The 20,570-nt window shown below is 37.2% G+C and overlaps 1 protein-coding gene across 1 annotated transcript in view; it reads right to left on the bottom strand.

Moving 5' to 3' along the window:
• Positions 1 to 1,019: 1,019 nt before the first annotated feature.
• Positions 1,020 to 20,570, bottom strand: part of LOC309502607 (integrin alpha-6-like) — a gene marked incomplete at its 5' end in the record, with an annotated part of 36,907 nt that continues 17,356 nt past the window's right edge. The window contains 21 exons of the mRNA XM_082175015.1: positions 1,020 to 1,651; positions 5,638 to 5,763; positions 5,847 to 5,945; positions 6,036 to 6,146; positions 6,238 to 6,339; positions 7,138 to 7,314; positions 7,428 to 7,530; positions 8,677 to 8,754; positions 8,859 to 8,938; positions 9,014 to 9,097; positions 9,361 to 9,520; positions 9,776 to 9,891; positions 12,793 to 12,936; positions 14,471 to 14,640; positions 15,478 to 15,539; positions 15,642 to 15,731; positions 15,813 to 16,004; positions 16,276 to 16,327; positions 16,408 to 16,601; positions 19,203 to 19,416; positions 19,647 to 19,778. Coding sequence (XP_082031141.1) covers positions 1,487 to 1,651; positions 5,638 to 5,763; positions 5,847 to 5,945; positions 6,036 to 6,146; positions 6,238 to 6,339; positions 7,138 to 7,314; positions 7,428 to 7,530; positions 8,677 to 8,754; positions 8,859 to 8,938; positions 9,014 to 9,097; positions 9,361 to 9,520; positions 9,776 to 9,891; positions 12,793 to 12,936; positions 14,471 to 14,640; positions 15,478 to 15,539; positions 15,642 to 15,731; positions 15,813 to 16,004; positions 16,276 to 16,327; positions 16,408 to 16,601; positions 19,203 to 19,416; positions 19,647 to 19,778 — 2,651 coding nt within the window. The remainder of the gene's footprint in view (positions 1,652 to 5,637; positions 5,764 to 5,846; positions 5,946 to 6,035; positions 6,147 to 6,237; positions 6,340 to 7,137; positions 7,315 to 7,427; positions 7,531 to 8,676; positions 8,755 to 8,858; positions 8,939 to 9,013; positions 9,098 to 9,360; positions 9,521 to 9,775; positions 9,892 to 12,792; positions 12,937 to 14,470; positions 14,641 to 15,477; positions 15,540 to 15,641; positions 15,732 to 15,812; positions 16,005 to 16,275; positions 16,328 to 16,407; positions 16,602 to 19,202; positions 19,417 to 19,646; positions 19,779 to 20,570) is intronic.

Raw genomic sequence — 20,570 nt, 5'->3', positions numbered from 1 at the left:
GGTAACAATAGTAACCTAGATGTTCCCTTTCAGTCAGTCACGTTTGACGTTATGTCAGAACGACTGACAAATTGGGATCCCTACTAAAGCGCCACTATTGCTGCCTCTTCCAGCGCTCTGCATAAGCCACCTGATACCCCGCACCTACTGGGGGGGAAGATGGGCCGGGGCTTTACGCATAGAAGATCGAACACTGCTGCTCCTCTGAGACTATTGGATAACACTGGGAAAGCCTGCCTCTTCCAAGCGGAAAGGAACGCTACAGAGACTACATCTGCCCGCAGGGAGGTAACATGTGGAGATTAGGGGGATTCAAGAGATGGCAGAGTGGACTCTGCTAGGGAAAGATAAATAAATACATTTTTGTCTAACTGTGATTTTGTATATGTACATTTCTGAAATGCATAACTTGGACAATTACCTCTGAGAACAGATCACTCTAAATTTGAATGTGGACTCATGTATGTTCCGTAAAGCTGCTTTGAAACAATGTGTATTGTAAAAAGCGCTATACAAATAAATGTGAATTGAATTATGCAAGTATAGTCCATTGAGCTAGCTGAGCCATCACTCACAATGCACTCTTGCAGCAAGGCATACAGAGTGTGTTGTGAATGTGACAGAAAATCCTGTGTGTGTGTGTGTGTGTCATTAGGTGGGAAAATGTGTGCACTTTAGCATTTAAGCTGACTTTTGGTAAAAGTCGTCAAACAAATTGTAAAAAGTAGCTCAATTTGTTGCTAGGTGCTTTTTAAAAAATCAGTTGATAGTCTGAAAAGTTGCTAGCAATTTTGTTAAATTTAGCAACTTTTCAGACTAAGTTGGCATCACTGCTTTCACGTTTAACGCCAACCAGCAGGGGGCAACAAAGCTAAAACATGCTGATTAGCAAGAAAATGGTTGGTTTTGTGAGCATTCTAGAGTTGAGTCCCATGCTGATATGTTGTCATGGGTTTTATTTTGTGTGTCTGCTCATATCTATAACTGCTCCAGTGGCATAACTGATACATTCGGTCATCAACATTTTTCAGTAGTAATGGTTTATTTTCCCGCCTGAGATTCATCTGACACCTCAAAACATTCAATCTAATTTACAGTTACCGAAAGACATGAAAAATGATCTTTGGGCAGTTCATGCACAGTAGGCATCTTAGTACAAAATTACAAGACAAAATAAATAAACTGCATTGTAAAATATTTACAAAGAAAATCAAGACAATCCATTCTTGGCATCTCATGCATCTTCCAAAAATATACAAACGCTTTTTTTAAGGGGTGTCATTGCAAACAAAAAGCCCAGAGATATCCAGGCGTTAACAGTCAGTCTTTACCCTTTAGTTACCAGAAACACACGGATGTGTAAAGGCATCTTCATGTCAAACGCCTCACGGCTCACAGACCGTATAGAGTTAGACTTCCTCTGAAACTTTTCACAACCGAAGACGCCCGATGGTGCAGATTGTCCACATCAGATGCAGAGACAGTCTCATGAGTAGCTCTCGTTCTCATCCCATGTGGTCATCCATTGCTTCTTCTCAAAGGGATCTAACATGACCTTTCCGTCTTTCAAGAGACGCGTCTCCTTACGAATCCTCACCGCATGATATTTCGGAACGCTGTCCTCATATTTGGAACGTTTGAAAAATCCACACTGACAGAGAAAGAAGAAAACCTCATTAAGAATCATTTTAAAAATGGGTACATTTAAAAAAAAAAATCACTCTGAGTGTGTATGCTTTGGAGAACACTGAGAGACGGGACATGCTTGACAAAACAGGACACGTAGAAGCACATCCATCGACACAATACGAAACAAAACTGAGCTTCACACGGAAAGAGCGAAGCACGCTGAGCAACATGAGTCTTTCCCTTGCTTTGGTCAGAGCAAAGGATGAGTTAGTGAGTTAGGCCACACGTCATGCAGACACCAATCTGCTGCAGCGATCGTGTTTTACCCGGGTAAGGAGAGCTAGGCCTCAGTGGACAGTTTGTCTGAGGGCTGAGTGTGAATCTCAGCTTTGTGAATTGCGGCATCATACTCGTCCTTCTTGGCCCGCTTGAAGAAACCGCACTACAGAGGGGGCAAATTCACGGGTCATTGCAAACATGTCATGAGAAGGTTTGTACTACATTTGTACTGACACAAATGTTCATGGATTTAATATGCAGTGGCCACAAAAAGCATTTGGGCAGTAAAACCTGAATAAAAATGTGTGAATGTCATTGAATGAAAATATTAAAGCCAGTATCATCTGCGTCTCACTCATCATTTTTCCTTCATGTCTTTAATCGGGGTTTTGTGATTTTTAGTAGATGTAAGAAGATCGTTCTCAAGTTTACACAGGTGTAGAGAATTAAACTAACTATCAACATAATCCACAACTAACCCCTTGTGAAAAATAAGTGCATTTAATTGGTTTAAATGTGCACTTGTGACGTACTTCAAATCCTAAAAGTAAAAAAAACTTGCAGATAATACAAAAATAGTTAAATAAAAGGTCACTTACATTTTAATAATGTCAAATTAAACCTTTTACTTTAAAATAATTTTTTGTCATGTTTTAAAGAACTTCTTTTTCACAAAGGACACCTGATAAATCAATGTCACAATGTCATATCCATTGTTTTGTCATTTAAAACTTTATCTATCTCCTACCTATCTATCTATCTTGGAACATGACCATGACTATATATATATATATATATTTATAGATAGATAGATAGATAGATAGATAGATAGATAGATAGATAGATAGATAGATAGATAGATAGATATCGAGGCCATGAATTAAATGGATAGTTCACTTTGAAATTAAATTTTGGTATGTTTTAGCTTACCTCAAGGGCATCCAAGATGTAGGTGTCTTTGTTTCCGCAGTAGTTTCAATTTTGATATTTTTAGGTCAAACCGTTCTTGTCTGTCAGTCATATAATGCAGGTCTATGGTCACCACCTCAAAGAGCATGCACAGAGAAGTCCAAATTAAACAATTCCCCATCGTAAGTACACATTGATGGCCTAAGACACAAAACGAGCGGTTTGTGCGAGAAAACTAACAGTATTTATATCGTTTTTACCTCTTGTACACAACCACGTTCTGGCTTAGTCTGCGCAAGCGCCGGAAAGCGCCGGAAGTGATCTCTCGCGCGTGTACGTCACTCATTATTTACACAGAGATTTCGGAAGTGTTACCTTTCACTGTGAAGATCTAAACATATTTAGACGTACAGGAAATCGCAATGGAAGACGATTTCGATATATCAACAGACAACGTTGCGCAGACTAAGCCAGAACGCGCGCACACGTCACACAGCAGGATGCGCGCGCGCCCTCAGATCACTTGGACATGGTTGTGTACAAGAGGTAAAAACTATATAAATACTGTTAGTTTTCTAATGCTGCGTTCACACCGGACGCGAATAGCGCGTCAAATTCGCGCCTGCCGCGTCTAGTTTGACGCTTGACCACTTTGTGTTAATTCGCGTGTCAAGAGCGAAATTGACGCGCGTAAAAACAAAAGATTGAAGCAAAATTTACGTGCGTCAGAGGCGAAAGTTTCGAAACCCGTTGGCGGCCATCTTTTTTAGATGTTTATCGAGCATTAGCATTAGCATTAATCGAGAGAGTCACCGCCTGTATTTGCTCTGGAGAGCAGAAACAGCTGCGTAGGGGACATCGTCGCTGTACTCGGGTCCACCAGACCCTCCAGAGGGTTTCAGGAGTTTCACAATTTGCTCCAGGAGCTAGGTTTGGTGGACCTAACGGTGAGGACGCTGACGAGGACAGCGTAGGCCGTAAGGCCTCGGCCTCGAGTGGTCGCTGCTTGACGAGCCCGCGCTCTACAGCCCGGCGCGAGGTTCACCCTCGCCCGCACCCACCTAATCTGTCATTTATTTTTGTTTTGATAATAAATGGAGTCAGCCTCCAAAAGTGAAACCTGTCCTGTGATTTTTGTTTTTATACACTAAATTGTGTTTGTTGTCTTTACATTAGAATAATAATGTTTCATATAATCTAGAATAGATATGGAATAAATAGCATTCAATACAAAATGAGTATCTCTCATATATTGAAATCGAGTTTTTATGTGAAAGATTTGCTTTGTTGTGCATTTTAGTCATATTACAAAATAATTTATTGAGGCCAAACATAAAATAACATTGTAAACTGTCACTTCACCACGTGACAGCAGCAAGCAGGCTCCTGATTGGTTAACGCGGCGCGAATTGACGCAGAAGTTCAGATTTTTCAACTCGGGCGGCAGACGCGAATTCGCGTCAAACACGAGAATGCACAAAAAGCACTACATAAAACATTCGCGCGTAACGCGCTTAACGCGCCAGACGCTCAATTCGCGCCATTCGCGCGAACTTGACGCGCGAATGAGGCGTATTCGCGTCTACCGCGCCGCGCTCTACGCCTCATTCGCGCCGCAGGAATTTTTTACGCGCGTAACGCGTCTTTGCATTGACTTAACATTGAAATCACTCGCGCCTGACGCGCTATTCGCGTCCGGTGTGAACGCACCATTAGTGTTTGCTTGACTGTCACTTTAAATCCTCGAGCTCATTACATCAGGATGGATTCTGATTGGCTGTCAATGTTTTTATAATTCATGAGCTGGGTAACATCATTCTGAAAGTGATTCTGACGATATCGTTTCTCTGTGCCGTTATTGTTATAGTTGTGGTGTGAACTCTGCTATTCTTTAATATTTAAAACTATATCTTTATCGTTCTCTTTATAGTTATCGTCCTTGGTGTGAACGGGTCTTAAGTCTCCAAATTCTTTTTAGGGCCATGAAAATAGTAAATACCAGAATAAATAACATTTATTAGAAAACAAAAACAAATTCAGAACAGAGAAGTCCACATACAATATGAGCTTTCTACCAGAAATACTCCTTAAAGGACAAGTTCGGTATTTTACACTTAAAGCCCTGTTTACAGATCGTATCTGATGAAATAGAACGGTTAAGATTAAAATTTGGACACATGCTCCTGTCCCGAGAATTTTAGGTTTATTTAGCTTTTGTGGACCTATTTTGCCAAACGCGTCACACCCGTGATTCTTCCGTTGAGAGCTTGAATAATAGACACTCCAGCCCAGTTGGTGGCGATAATGCACCTTTGCCAATTGCAAGCAAACCACGGGCATATCATTGAATACACAGAAGAAGCAGAAGAAGAAGCGGCGGAGTAATACCGTAAAGGTGCTGCGGTTTCACATCACGTCCTACAAGTCAATGGAGTTGGACAAAAACTACGATAAAACCTGTTGGAATGCATCTTTTTCAGCGATTTTTGAGTGAACATATCAGTGAACACCCCCTGACCACTCGGTGAGTTTCACGTCTTTGTAAACGAAAGTTTAATGTGTTTTTAGGAAGGAATCTTCCAGTGCACATAGACAACCATTGTGGGGGTGGGGGGGGGAAGCGAAATAAACCAAAAATTCTCGGGACAGGAGCATGTGTCCAAATTTTAATATTAACCGTTCTATTTCATCAGATACGATCTGTAAACAGGGCTTTAAGTGTAAAATACCAAACTTGTCCTTTAAGCAACTCTTGTCCATGTGGCTGATGCCCTTGGGTTTTTGTTAGCTTTATGTTTGGGTGTGTGAGTGTTTTATTACCTTCCAGAGTAACAGAACTAGGAGAGCCAGCATCAGAATCCCAGCTAAAACCGCCACAAGAATGATCCACCAGGGAACTCCTCCGAACGGAGTCGCTGTCGTCTCTGGGAACACGGTCAGCCTCACCTGGGCATCAGACGTACAGGTGTTCAATAAATGTCTCTAATGTCACAGACTTAAATGTGTTACACTTTAGGAAACTGTGTTACCTGGGTCTCAGCATTTTTAAGGACAATGTTATTGGCGGAGACATCCAGACTTATGGAGGCTTTCACTATTATATCAAGGTAATTGTAGGACGCATAATGCTGTTGTTGAGAGGAAAACAAAACAGATTGCTTTAACAACCTCAGGCATTATTTCAAGGGAACAAAATAAGCCCTCGTCATTGTCCTTACTTCAAGGAAAGTGGAATTCCACAGCCGGGATTTTAAAACGATGACTGCAGTGCTGTCCAAGCCCTGAAGGGGGCACTTCATCTCCACACATCTGGCATCACCACTGCATGACTATGAGAAATAATAAACTTCACGTTGTTTTGGTCCAATCATTCCTAAAAATGAAAGTTCACTACAAATATAAATAACTAAATCTCATTACCAGAATCTTGTGCTTGCGTTTGTCAGTGAAGAGGGATACTTTACTCCCGTCAGATGGTCTCCTCTCCTCCAGCTCACGCTTTCTCCTGGTTGACGTCGACTCCTAAAAGAGTCACAGATGTGTCTACTTTTTGTCCATGTTTTCAGCATCAATCTCTGCCAGAAAGGTTAACTCTAAAAAAAATTTTCTTGATCTAGCATTATTTTTTATTGAGTGTTCATCAGAGGGGTCCGAGGCCCTAGGACTTTTGTCGCACTTGAATCATGAATACACACACAAACATTTTTTGAAAGGATTCGAGGAGTTTTGTGGTTGAAATTTTTAAAAGTAACAAATCCTTCCCTCGTGGGTCAATTTGACCCCCTTAGGAATTAATGGAATGTGAGGAATTCTTCTGAACACATAGAAAAAAAAGCTCAAAATTCAAACAAAAAATCTTTACCAAAATATTTTTCATAATGTCTGTATCTGAATGCATACTGAAAGTAACTGACTTTAGGACCCAGCGGAACAGCTCATTCGCTCCATGTAGAGCTATAAGGCCGTCAAGTGGCAAGAATCATGAAATATTGTGTTATATATATGTTTTTTTCCACAAGAGGTCGGCAAAGACAAAGACCCAATGTAAGATATTTTGAGCTGAATTAAAAAGGTCATGCATGAAATTGTGAGTTATTTTGAATTTAAGTTGAAAGAATGTGGGGAATATGCTTAAATTACCATTTATTATGTATTGATCAAATCTAGTAATTTAAAGGTAAATAAAAAAAAAAATAAAATAAAAAAAAATGAATTGCATTGCATTAAAAAATAGAAAAAATATGTGGAATCTATGTGTACCAGATGCGTTATGTTGCTGTCTGGGTCAGATGTAAACTAAGACAGGAATATATCTGGTACCTCACTCAGTCTGAGAGGGTTTATCTCTCTCTCAGGTGAACAGGTGACTAACTGCAGGCCCTTGGTGTTGATCTTCATCAGATACAGCAGCCATTTTCCCACAGAACTTTCTTTAGGCCACTGGATGTTTAGGGATGCAGTGCCAAAAGACTTCAGAGGCTTTCCCAAATTAATCACCTGCAAAAAAAAAGAAAAAGAAAAAATCTTAGGCTAGAAGTAGTGCTTTGCAAAAATGGCTGAAGTGATATCTATAAAGGTGTATAATTCTTTAAAGTTATCTTGGCATTTACTCTGAATTCATATTCGATCAAGCTGCCGACTTCCTCCTCTGTCTTCATGGCACTCATGCCTCTGATTCGACCTCCAAAATAGACCTGAGACGGCTTGGCAACCCTGATACACAACAATCAGCAATCAGACACTGTATAAACATATCCGCTGACATGTGACAGGACGTTACACAACTAAGACTGAAAAGAAGGGTGCTTAATTGTGTTGAATGTGCACTTGTGTACTTACATTTTAAGTATATAACAAAAACTAAAAAAAACTTGCATGAAATAAAAGGACACAAGTGTGCTTTGTAATATATAGTCAAATTCAATGTTTTATTTTAAAGTGCATTTTAAATAATATTTAAGCTTTAAAGTGCACTTATTTTGATGGGTTGACTAACATACTAAAGCACATGTAAGGCACTTGATTATAATTTTAACCTTAGTGTGTTATTTGATTTTACATTTAAAGTCAATATTTTAAATGTACTAAATTGCAACTTCATTACAGATGTGTTTTCAAATATATAAAAATATGACAACTTTCAATAGAAAGGACATACTTTGCCATAAATGCCTGTCAGCCATACACTTTAACCATATTAAATACTGTATTTCACAAAAGTAATTATGAAATTGCATAAATATATATTTAAGTCCAAGCACTCTAAAATCCAGCTAATTATATGTAATACAAATATAAACAATAATACATAATTATAATTCATTTTGCACTTTTCTTTTATATTCTTTTAAAGTATATTATTTCCGTAATAAGTGCGCTTTTTATCAGTATCCTAATGTGTTCTTTTTCAAAGGGGAGTCATTCTACTAAGTTTATGATGGCAGAGATACAGTACACTAGTAGTTATTAGCAGCTGCTTTTAACTTGGGGTTAAGTGCTTTTCTCAAGCGTACAGTGCTGACATATTGATTTCTGTATTTCTACAGCTTCATGGTAAACCCTGCTTGAGACTTCGCCTTTGAATCAGAAGCCTTGACCCTTAAACATAAGAGTCCCAGAGGCTCTGCATGTTCTGCACAAAACCTGATGTTTAATATTACTTTAAAATGCAATGGAAGTCAGAAAAGATCTCCTTAATGTCTCTGCTCACATCTGCAGCTTCTGTTACTGCTGAAAAAAGACCCTACAAATCTTGTGTATCTCCTTTCGAGATTCAAAAGAGATCTCAAAAATGTCTCAAACTGTGCTTAGATATGCAACGATCCCACATGAGATGAGAAATAAAGTGATGATACGCACCCTTGTACAGAAAGAAGAAGTTCAATCACCACTTTGGCTTTGGCTTTCACTTTGCTCAGGCCCTCCTGTGAACTCGTTCTGTATGTGGATGTCATAAACATCATATATACATTAATCATACAATTAGTTCATATAAACATGCTTAAATCAAGAGTGGTTTTGATAGTTTTAATATTTCATACGTTTCCAGCTGAAGGTTGATCTCAACTTCTTTGGTGTCGAGTGATATCTTGCCAGTGCTCAATATAATATAGAATTTTACCTGCAAAACAACCATTTTTATTAAAATGACAATTCATGAAATAGATTAATACGGCATTGTTGAAGTATTACTGACCTCTGAATCCCGTTTAAAAGGGTTTCCCAGCTCACAGTCTGCCAGAGAGCCATTCTGATTGGCAGCACAGATCACATGTTTATCCTATAGGATATAAAGTAGAATTAGCATTATTATTGAAATGTAAAGTTTATGCATTTAGTCTACTGACAGAACCAACTGAACAACAATAAGAGAGAAAGAAAGATAAAGAGTTCATAGAAATATAGCAACAATATTTTTGTATCAATGGTGAAATAATGAATAAAACCTTAAAAAATAGTTAAATGAAATTCAGACGAGTGCCACAACGGAAAGGTTCAGGTCACGTGACTCAGATATAGACTTTAGACGTGTGATACACTTACAGTAGTTCTCAGAGATCTGAATCCAGAGTATGAGAGAGATTCATCAAACTGCCCCACCAATTTGGCTTCATGAGCATCATCTCCATTTCTGTTCCTCACTGTGACCTCCAGAGCAATGTCCTTCTGATCACTCAGAGAAATCACCAGCACACCATTCTCCCTGAGAGACGGATTTGAGCATTTAACACACTGCACACCTACAAAGAAACCTTTTATACTGATATATGCTCCTTAAATGACAAGCAATCTAGTCGTCCAGTAGTCATTTAATGTAATAAACAATCTAATTATATGTATTGCTATTTGATACATTAAGATTTCTCAATTTCCACTTGTGATCGGCTCATATATATATATCGATGTAAAGAGAGCTAGTGTGTGTTGGGTTTATGTTGCATGTATTGCTGGTACACACAGAGGTAGAGGAGGGAACACATCTTGTTTGGACTCCCTGTAGCAGAACCTGTACTGCAGATGTAGGTTACTCTGACAGATGTTGTCCGTGCCACAACCCTCCTTCAGGAAGTTCACCTACAGGCCAGGAAACAAGGTTTATTATATCACTTCATTTATCAGCCTTTTACAATTTTCGCCTATGCAAAAATGATTGTTGATATTGATTATATAATATTACATTTACTATATTGTATTATATTATATAAGTTATAAAAAGTACTGTTTTATAAGGTACTACAATACACCAGTGGTGGAATGTAACGAAGTACAAATACTTCGTTACTTTACTTAAGTAAATTTTTCACGTATCTGTACTTTACTTAAGTAGAATCAATAGTGCATACTTTTGACTTTTACTTCGTTACTTTTTGCAGCAATTATTATACTTTCTACTCCACTACATTTCTACAACGTTTCGTTACATTTTCATTACATTTTCGGATCAGTTTTCCCCCTGCCAAAACAGGGATTGAAAAAAATCTCCATGTTTTCGGTGCTGACGCGTTGGTGGCGTTGCCAATAAAGCACCTAAAAGCTGTCACAAAGAACCGGCAAAAGTAATGAATATGTCAAATATAGCAAGGAGACATTTTAATTGTTTATTAATAAACTAGTGTTTTCTGTGTCGGCTGCAAAGATGAGGTTGACGATACTGATACACGATCTTCGCAATAGTGAACACGCCAGAGAAAAATGTGCATTTCACGGATTACATAAGCAGAGAGCAGTCTGTTTTCTTTCGTTTTGAATTGTTCTGTTTAAAAGTACACATTTAAAGCTGTCTTAAGATATATTTATCAGGTCTGTCAGGCAAGTAGGATACCTTATACGCTGAGTTTCGGTTCATTTATGAGACGCGCTTCAGTTCACTCGCCGGCGCCTACGTGTCGTGATTATCTATTTTCTACTATATTTATTAAATCCTGGCAATTGGTTGATGAAACATTGATTAAAATTAAGATACAATTAATACAAAACGAAATTCACTTAAAAAAAAAAGGCTTTGTGCTTTCTGTTTGAGGTCTCAGTGAAAGTTTTAAAGCAGTCTTTTAGTGCCGCTTTCAGAGCGGTCACGTCTGTAACATTGTTTTTTCCTCATAAATGGGAACACAAAAAATAACGTACTTAAATTACTTTTGGTTTGCGCAGTGTAATTCATAGAATTACAAAAAAATATTTTGCTACCTAAAAGTTAAAGATGTTTTGTGTCCCGTAACGCATGTGTAGGCTATTTCCCTCATATTAAATATAAAACGCATAGGCCTACTGATATTTTTATTAAATGCATTTTCTGAGAATTTATATTTCAAGTTTTTACTGCAAATGTCCCGTTTATAACGATGGAATTGCCCAATATTAAATAATTTATCCTCAACTAGTTTTGTGGTGTAGGTCTACGTATTGTATAATGTTAACTTCAAAAAAGGGGTGTGTCGCGATTCTGCCTTCTCACACCGCGACACAGGTTCGTAGATCTGAGTGTAGCGATTTCGGATTCATATTGCATATTGTTACAGCCCTAATTATTAGAATATAGACATTAAGAGAATAAATTGTTATGCAAGTACTTTTACTTTTATTACTTAAAGTACATTTAAAATCAGGTACTTTTTACTTTTTACTTAAGTAGGGTTTTCATTGTGGTACTTCTACTTTTACTAAAGTAAATATGTCTCTGGTTATTTGTACTTTTACTTAAGTACTGAGAATCAGTACTTCCTCCACCACTGCAATACACTGAGGTGCAAATAATATCTGCCACTAAGTGCAAATATAGTGATAGATCCGATTTACACTAAGTGAAAATAGCAGTATTTTATTTGTGTAAATAGTAGTTAGATGCTATTTATACTAATAGCGAATTATACTATTTGTACTAATAGCTATTTATGCAAATAACAAAATATATATTGTATTGTAGTACATTATAAAACAGTATGCAATAATAACATATTCAGTGTCTATTAAAATAAAAAAATGTATGCTTTTTTATTGGGACATTATTTGTCCCTGTGCCAAACCCTATAAATGCTTTATTCCCTTCCACTTTTTGAACATTTTCTTTATTTTTATTTAAAATCAACACCTCTCTGAACTGATTTATGATGGGAAAAAGGAAGAATGAGTTTGGAAAAAGGTGGATTCAAGCTCGGTTCGGTCACCACGTCCTGATATTCCTGGGTCAACATATTTTGTTGATCCTAGAACAACATTCCTGTCCGAAACTTTAGTCCTAACCCTATCCCAACACTAACCTAACCCTACCCATAACTTATCCCTAAAATCAGAGGGAAATGACAGGTGAATAACACTGATGTAGAAGCACCTAACTGTGGTTGTAAGCCTAAATTTGACATAAACTATAAACTTGTCCCTCAAACCTGATTGGTTGATTGGATTGTTGTTCCAGGATCAACAAAGATGTTGACCAAGGAGATCACCGTGATTTTGTCAAGTAAGAAATGTTCCTGGATTGACATATTTTGTTGATCCTGGAACAACATTATTGTCCGAAAGATTTAGTCCTAACCCTATCCCTACCCCTAACCTAACCCTACCTACCCATAACTAATGAGGGGAATGATAGGCGAATGACACTGATGTAGAAGCACCTAACCCTGGTTGTAAGCCTAAACTTGACATAAACTGTAAACTTGTCCCTCAAATCTGATTGGATGATTGGAATGTTGTTCCAGGATCAACAAAGAGGTTGATCCAGGAACATGTTGTACTTGTTCTGCGGTTGGTTGCGCTAAAAGCTAAAGCCACTTGCCTTACTCTTCATGACAGTGATCTGTTATCAGACAGGTTTCTTTTGTAATCTTGTCAGGCTCATCTAGACAATGCTGTGCAGAGTGAGTGTAAAAGCCTCTGCCAACAAGGCAAGTAAATAGACACTCCGTTATGTTTACAGTGAAGGATCTAAAGATGCATGGACTCTTCATTAGATTTCTGTGCAGTAAACTGTGAGTATACCTCAGTGATGGTCTTGTTGGGTACAGTGGAGTCCAGTATTGGCACTAGTTGTGGCAGCGAGCTCTGCCGTTTGCCTCTCTTAGCACTCTGAATGGCCACAGACACCTCGATAGGAATCGCTCTGAGCTTATCCCTGATGCCTTCCTGAAAACCAGAGCACAGAAGATCCCACTCAGTCAGTGTATCGACATAACATTTCATTCATGAGAGCTTAGACAGAGGCTGAATGTCATAATAAAAGTCCCTAAATCCAAAAGGAGAATTATAGGAATAGTGCATCCAGAAATTAAAATCTTTTCACAATACTTTTATGGTGTAACTTTTGAAGCTTGAAAGATCCAGTCTCACATTCATTGTAGTTGTACAGAAAAGCACAACCATTACAAAATCCGTTATAAGTTCTCATTTTGTGTTCCACTGAAGAAAGAAAGTCATATGGGTTTGGAACAACATGAGGGTGAGTGACAGAATAAAACATTTAGGGAAAAATTGTTACTTTAAATTTGGCATGGAAATTTAAATTCATCCTATCTATTTTCTAAGTGCATGTTATAACATATTGTGAACGATTAATCCGCGCATATGCTTCGTTTTTTAAAAGTGTTTTGACCTTGTAATGTTCAATCAAATTGTCAGACTTCTCTCAGGTGACGTATGCAGAATTTCTCCAATAATTTAGTCTGCTTAAAGAGGACCTATCATGCTTTTTTACAAGTTCAACTTTCTTTAGTGAGCATAAAAAGGTCTGTAAAGTAAAAAAGCACAAAGCCACTCCAAAGGGAGTTATTCTCTATATCATTGAACACTGTTGAACTCCCTGAAACATCTTGATTGTTGTCATGAGTTTTCTTCCGAGAACAAATACATCACAATATTCTCCATTTAAATAACTCCCGCCCAAGGTATACTCAAAAAAAGGGGGCGAGGCCTGGTTGAGCTAAGCCGTGAGTTAAACTGTGCATCAAATCAAGGTCAAATTTGATAGCAATAGTTACTAATCGGGTGTCGGTGAACATGTCAAACTAGCGATCAAAGACTTCAGATTTTTAGCCTAGGATCATCAGAAGAATCTTTTAGGATTCAATAAATTAGTCTCAGACAGCTAAATCGTGGCCAAAATCATACAGTGTGCTTAAAGTTTTTCCTTCGTACAGACGACACCATTGTCAAAATGATCCCCATTCATACGAATCCGTGAAAACAACTAAACGAGTAATTCTGCCGCCAGGCCATTAGATGGCGATGAAACACTATAGACTGAACACTTAATACGCATGTGCATGACATCATCGGCTTCAGAGATTCGCGTTTTTGTTGTTCACATGGAGACAGTTTTCAAAAACTTGCACTTTGAAACCCGTTTTCAAAAGTTTGCGTTTTCAAGAACCCAAAACACTGTTGTCGTGTAAATGAATGGCCAAAATGCATTAAAAGTTTAACATTTTTAGTTGAAAACGGTGTCGTGTAAACCTCAGAAAAAGGGCATAATATGGCCTCTTTAAACTCGCCCCTGCAAGCATCCAATCAACAACCGATGAACCAAGCGCCCTATACCCACATTTTTTGTTTATGGACAAAAAATATGGAATAAAATATGGAATAAAATGGAATAAATATGGAAATATATTTACAATATGGAATAAAACGTCTATCACTAGGACTTCAAAGCTTTATTTACTTGTAATCTGAGTTTGGTCTTGTAACAAGCTTTTTTGTTTTGTCCTCGTAGCTCCAGAGTGCCGGTCGACTGGAAGTCCTGATCCATCTCGTTCTTCTCCAGAAACACAACTCTAGATGGGAGACCCAGCTTCCTGCGGTGCCACTCTGCCTCCAATGTACAGGAAATGGCTGGAAAACAAACAAAAACTGGTTTAGAATGTGTGAACCTTTAGACCTCAGAACAAAGAAATGCACTTATTTACTCCAGTGAGCATATCTAGTCTTCTGTAACAGCATTATTAACACAGAATATATTTGGATTAAATCTTAAAGTCCCCCTGTGGTGAAAATCAAGCTTTTAATGTTGTTTATATGTCTATGTGGTATTTTTAATATGCTTTAAGACAAACCATGTGTAAATTCATAATTCAACACCATTGCCGAGTATTTTCTCCTTAAAACTAGTGAACCAAAGACAAAAACACGGTTTGAAACCGCTGGTGTTTCTGACGTCACAAACTACCTTGTAACCAATCAGATCAACGTGTGATCGTCAACGAGTGGATCTCTGAGCTGCTGTGAGTGAGTGGAGGCGGGGCTCATTTGCATATTCATAGAGCCACACATTTTTTTCAAGGAAAAAACATTTAAATATGTCATTTTGGTAGATGAGTTTTAAGGGATAAAAGGATTGACTACAGGGGGACTTTGAGGCACGCTCACACTACGAACAAAAACTATAAAGAAAATGATAACTATATCAGTGTCCACACCAATAGACGATAAAAATCTATTACAGTATAAGCGCGCTCTACCGCTTTAAATGCTAGAGCTCTTTAAAGTCACTTTGATTTCTGATCGACTGTCAATGTTTTTATGGTTCATCAGCTAGAAAAAAAACATAGTTGTAGACTGATTCCAACTTTATAGTTATCGTCCTTGGTGTGAACGGCCCTTTAGACTAAACAATAAAAAACTGTAATAGATAAGGAAAGTTTCTCATTATAAGAGCATAAACAGACTTACTGATCTTAGGGTTGTAGGTGTGAGGGTTTGCTCTATATGTGAAACAAGCTTCCACAGTCAAGCTGTGAAGAAACACAAAATTATCTTCACACAGAACAGAGTTCAAAATGTCAAGCACATCTATGAGCGATGCTTTCTAAGTTCTTGTTTTGTCAGTATCTCACCAAATACTGTTGCCACACGTTTTCTTCATCAAGTCAATTTCCTTCGGTGTCACCTTGATGTCTTGCTTGATGCTAATAACCGCTTTGGACCTGAACACAAGACGGATGTTGTTATAGCATCTCAAAAATCTTCAGGTAACAACTTTGATATTAGAAGTGACCTATCAGCACCTGTAAATAAAAACTGTGTCAGAGAGCGACCCAACGGCGAGATCAGGGTACGAGTTCTGATCCAGGTCCATATTTCCGGCCAGAGAATAGCCAAACATCTTAATATTGTGCTGTTTGCCCTCCAGTATCTGCAAGATAACATTGGATGTCTTAGTGTTTGTTGATAAAGGCTTTATTAATTTGTTGAACACACTGTGTATAGACTAAAACCATATTTTGTTTTAAAGGTCACAAAAGACAGAGTTAGTACAAAGTTACATCAGAAGAATGTCAAAACTAAAGTACAATCAGATGTTAAAATATGTAAGTATCAATTTTTTTTCACCAATGTTTTATCCTGAAAATGGAAAACCTTTTAAACTGAATAACACTGGAAAATGAATCAATTTCTCACTGATGTGTTCCATTAAAATGGCAGACAGAAGAGAAAACGGAGAGAGACAGAAATTGGAGAGTGTCTAACCTGAGCTGGTTTGGTATTGATGAGTCTGCATATGGAGCTCCTACTGCAATATCTGAGAAGCAAGCAGGAAGAATATTAAACAACCTTGAACCTGAACAAACCAAAACTAAAAAATCAACTCCTGCATCCAACCTTCAAAAGAATCCAGATTGATGTCTCCAATGTTCTCCACAGCCAGTCCAAACATGGAGTCTTTGGTTCCGTTCAGGCGAGTCGGAGTGACGTCCTTCCACCTTCCAGCTTTATTGATGTAAACGTACACAGCTCCACCCACCTCCTCGTCTCTCTGGTAGAACTGGGGTGCACCAACCACAACATCCTGCCAACTGGAGGGACAATACACATGATTTAGCTGCCCACCCTTGTGAAAAAGTACAGAGCCCCTAAATGTCAAGTCAAGTCAAGTCACCTTAATTTATATAGCGCTTTTAACAATATAGATTGTTTTTATAAAGCAGCTTTACAGTGATAATAGGAAATTAAAGTAACAGAGATTGTTTTGGCTTTACAGCAGCTCTAGAATAAAGTTATTGTCCAGCTAAAGTTAGTTTTTGATTGATTCACTTCCGTTGCAAAGATCATTAGTTACTAACTTAGGGGCCGCTTACACAACACCGTTTTAACTGAAAAAAGAAAACTTTTAATGTGTTCTGGCCACTCGACTACTTACTTTGAAATAAATAATAATAAATGGACCTTTTCAAAAATAAAAATAAATATATACAGACTTTTGTGTGCGCATGAGAAACATCCGTGAATTGTGAAAGAATGGTTGTGAGGAGCATGAAGAATCATTTTCACACATGAATTAGCACCTCTGAATCCAGACCTTAAAATCATTGAAAGTCTTTGTCTATAAAAGATCAAAAATTGATGCTTGTCTTGATGGAAATAAATGTTGTGATGTTATTTCCATCAAGAGGTGCATCAGTCTTTGGTCAAGATCTTGTATTGACAATGCAAGAGTCCAGCACTCTGTAAAGTCTCCTCCAGCACATCCCAAAAACTTTTAATGAATTTAAGGTCTGGACTCAGAGGAAATGAGTCATGTGTGAAAATGATTCTTCATGCTCCTCCCAACCATTCTTTCACACGTTGAGCCTGATGAATCCTGACATGGTCATCCTGGAATATGGCCATCTTCCTACATGGCTGTTTAAGAAATGAAAAGCTACACACTCCATCAGTTAGGGCTAGAAGAACTGTTGCCAAACATATAACATGCTAGAAACTTAATATTCACTGTAATAATGATCCAATCATAGACTGTTAAGCACTTGCCTATTTAAATATATGATTTAAATTATTTAAAATGTACTTTAATGTAAAACTTTTCATTTGACATGGCAAGGTGCACTTAATAAGTGTGTTAGGAGACAGTCATGAAAGTGTACTCTCTTTAAGTACACTTAAGTGGCCTTTTATTTGATTAATATTATATTATCTGCAACTATATATATATTTTTAAAACTATACTTTTAAGATTTGAAGAGCACTACAAGTGCACATTCAATACAATTATTGGTAGGATTTTATTTTACAGTCCCGTTTCGCATGAACATGTGTACTTATTGTAGTAATGACACTAACCGGGTAATAACTAGGTACTAACCCTGAACCTACACCTAAACCTAACCCATAATATTTAAATATATGCCATATATGATTGTGATTGTGATGTCTGTGGGAGTATACTGCAAATTACTTTCCCTAAGGGGATAAATAAAACTGACTAACTAAATCCAAACAATTACTTTTTTTTTTTAAAGAATATACTTAAGTGCAAACTGAGTGCAATATTTTTAGACACTTAAGTACATGTTATGTACAATTAAATGAAAATGTATTATAGTTTAAATGTAAATTCAATTCAATTAGCTGAACTTCAGAGTTCTTTTGAGCCACTTAAGTAGGATTTAAGTACATCTTTTAGTAATTTCGTTATTACTTCCGTCTTTGAAAAAAGATTAAAGTGTACTGCCAAATGTACTGAGAAGCATTTATGGTAAACTAAGATATAGTTTAAAATACATACTAATTTCTTTTGAAACCTGTAGGTCAAGTATTTAATTATATTTTAGATGAAACATTTATAATCATGAATTTACAATTCAGCACATATAAAATATATTAAAACACACACTAGTTAAATAACCAAGTACTTCACATGTGCTTTTGTATGTTAGTCAACACATCAAAATAAGTGTATACTTCTTTAAAACATGACAAAAGATGGTTAAAATAAATTATTTAAAATAATACTTTAATGTAAAACTTTTCATTTGACATGGCACTTAATAAGTGTGTTAGGAGACACAGTCATGAAAGTGTACTCTCTTTAAGTACACTTAAGTGGCCTTTTATTTGATTTATATTATATTATCTGCAACTATATATATATTTTTAAAACTATACTTTTAAGATTTGAAGAGCACTACAAGTGCACATTCAATACAATTATTGGTAGGATTTTATTTTACAGTCACGTTTCGCATGAACATGTGTACTTATTGTAGTAATGACACTAACCGGGTAATAACTAGGTACTAACTCTGAACGTACACCTACACCTTAACTTAAAGGGATAGTTCACTTTGAAATTAATTTTTGGTATGTTTTAGCTTACCTCAAGGGCATCCTTGAAACTATTGCGGAAAAAAAGACACCTACATCTTGGATGCCCTTGAGGTAAGCTAAAACATACCAAAAATTAATTTCAAAGTGAACTATCCCTTTAACCCATGTAATTACCTTATATTACTCAATTCTTTCTAAGGTAAGAACACTGTAAGTACACATACTGTAAAATAAAGTGCAACCCAATTATTGAGATTGAGCAGACTTCTTTTTCACATGGTCACTCACAATCAACCCACTCCTTTTCATAATAAACAACATTTATTTTCTACAGATCTTGTATCCCTCACCCATCTCCATTTAGGTCCACCACAGCAACATCATATCCAAACGAGGACGCGAGTCCTGGTCCTTCCAGAATGTGTTCAGACATGAGCATGGTGGAGGCTTCTTCTTGCTTGCGCAGAAACACCACTGCACCGCTGTGATTGGCTCTCGGCGCTCCGGACACGATGATGAGTTTCCCTTTTTCTGTGATACTGTGGCCGGAATCCAGAGAGAATCCTGTGCATATGCAAGATTCAGTGTCACAAAAAGCATGAACACACATTCACATTCACATTCACATTCACATTCACATTCACATTCACGTTCACAGACACACACACACACACACACACACACACACACACACACACACACACACACACACACACACACACACACACACACACACACACACACACACACACACACACACACACACACACACACACACACACACACACACTCACCTAAGTAACTGTTGGCTGGTACTGGCACTAGACTTGGATCAAGGCGGTTTTCATCCCCGACCTCATAAGGACCATCATCAAACAAGCCCATTTCCAGCAGAGTGTTGTTCTTCTGCTCGACGCGCACTATACCTAGAGAACAGATGTGATGGGGTGAGTGCTAAACAACAAGATTAATGTGACACAGGAAAACAAATGATTTGAGTTCTGGTTATAAGAAACATGTATTTAATTGTGCAAATTCCTGCCGGAAAAAAATGTTGGTTAATTGTATTGAATGTGCACTTGTAATACAAATCTTGAAAGTATATATTTAAAAAAAAACTGTAATGTGGATAATATAATATGTATGAAATTAAAGGCCACTTAAGTGTATTGAAAAAGAGAATAGTGTCATTATCACACGTGTTTCTTATCACACTTTTAAACAGTGCACTTTGTAATAATGTCAAATTAAAAGTTGTATTTCAAAGTCATTTTTTTAAATGTAATTTTATCATGCTTTAAAGAAGTACACTTATTTCAATGTGTTGACTAACACTGCAGAACATGTTAAATACTTGATTGTAACTTTATGGTGTTATTTGCTATTTTATTAATACATATTTTTAATGTACTAAGTTTTAACTTCATCATTACAAATGTGCAATTACATATATTTTTTAAATACATAGCATATACATTTCTATAGAAATAGTCCGCTGTCGGTAGCCTAAAAGAGGCCTAGAAATAGGGTTTCGTTCCACCAAGTGGGGCACTACCTACTTTTTTTATATTTAACATCAGAAATATATAGAGATTCCTTAGGAAAAAGTTCTCCACACACAACCTTGCAGTTTTTGAGACAAATGATGCTAAAGGTGCCCATTTTGAAAAAAAAGGGAAACCATGGGGAATTTTGCACTTTCAAACCTGTTTATCATA

Source organism: Leuciscus leuciscus, assembly GCF_965113295.1.
Source record: "Leuciscus leuciscus genome assembly, chromosome: 7".
Lineage (NCBI taxonomy): Eukaryota > Metazoa > Chordata > Actinopteri > Cypriniformes > Leuciscidae > Leuciscus > Leuciscus leuciscus.
The sequence above is the reverse complement of the archived record's forward strand: the minus strand, read 5'-3'. Positions and strand labels throughout refer to the sequence as shown.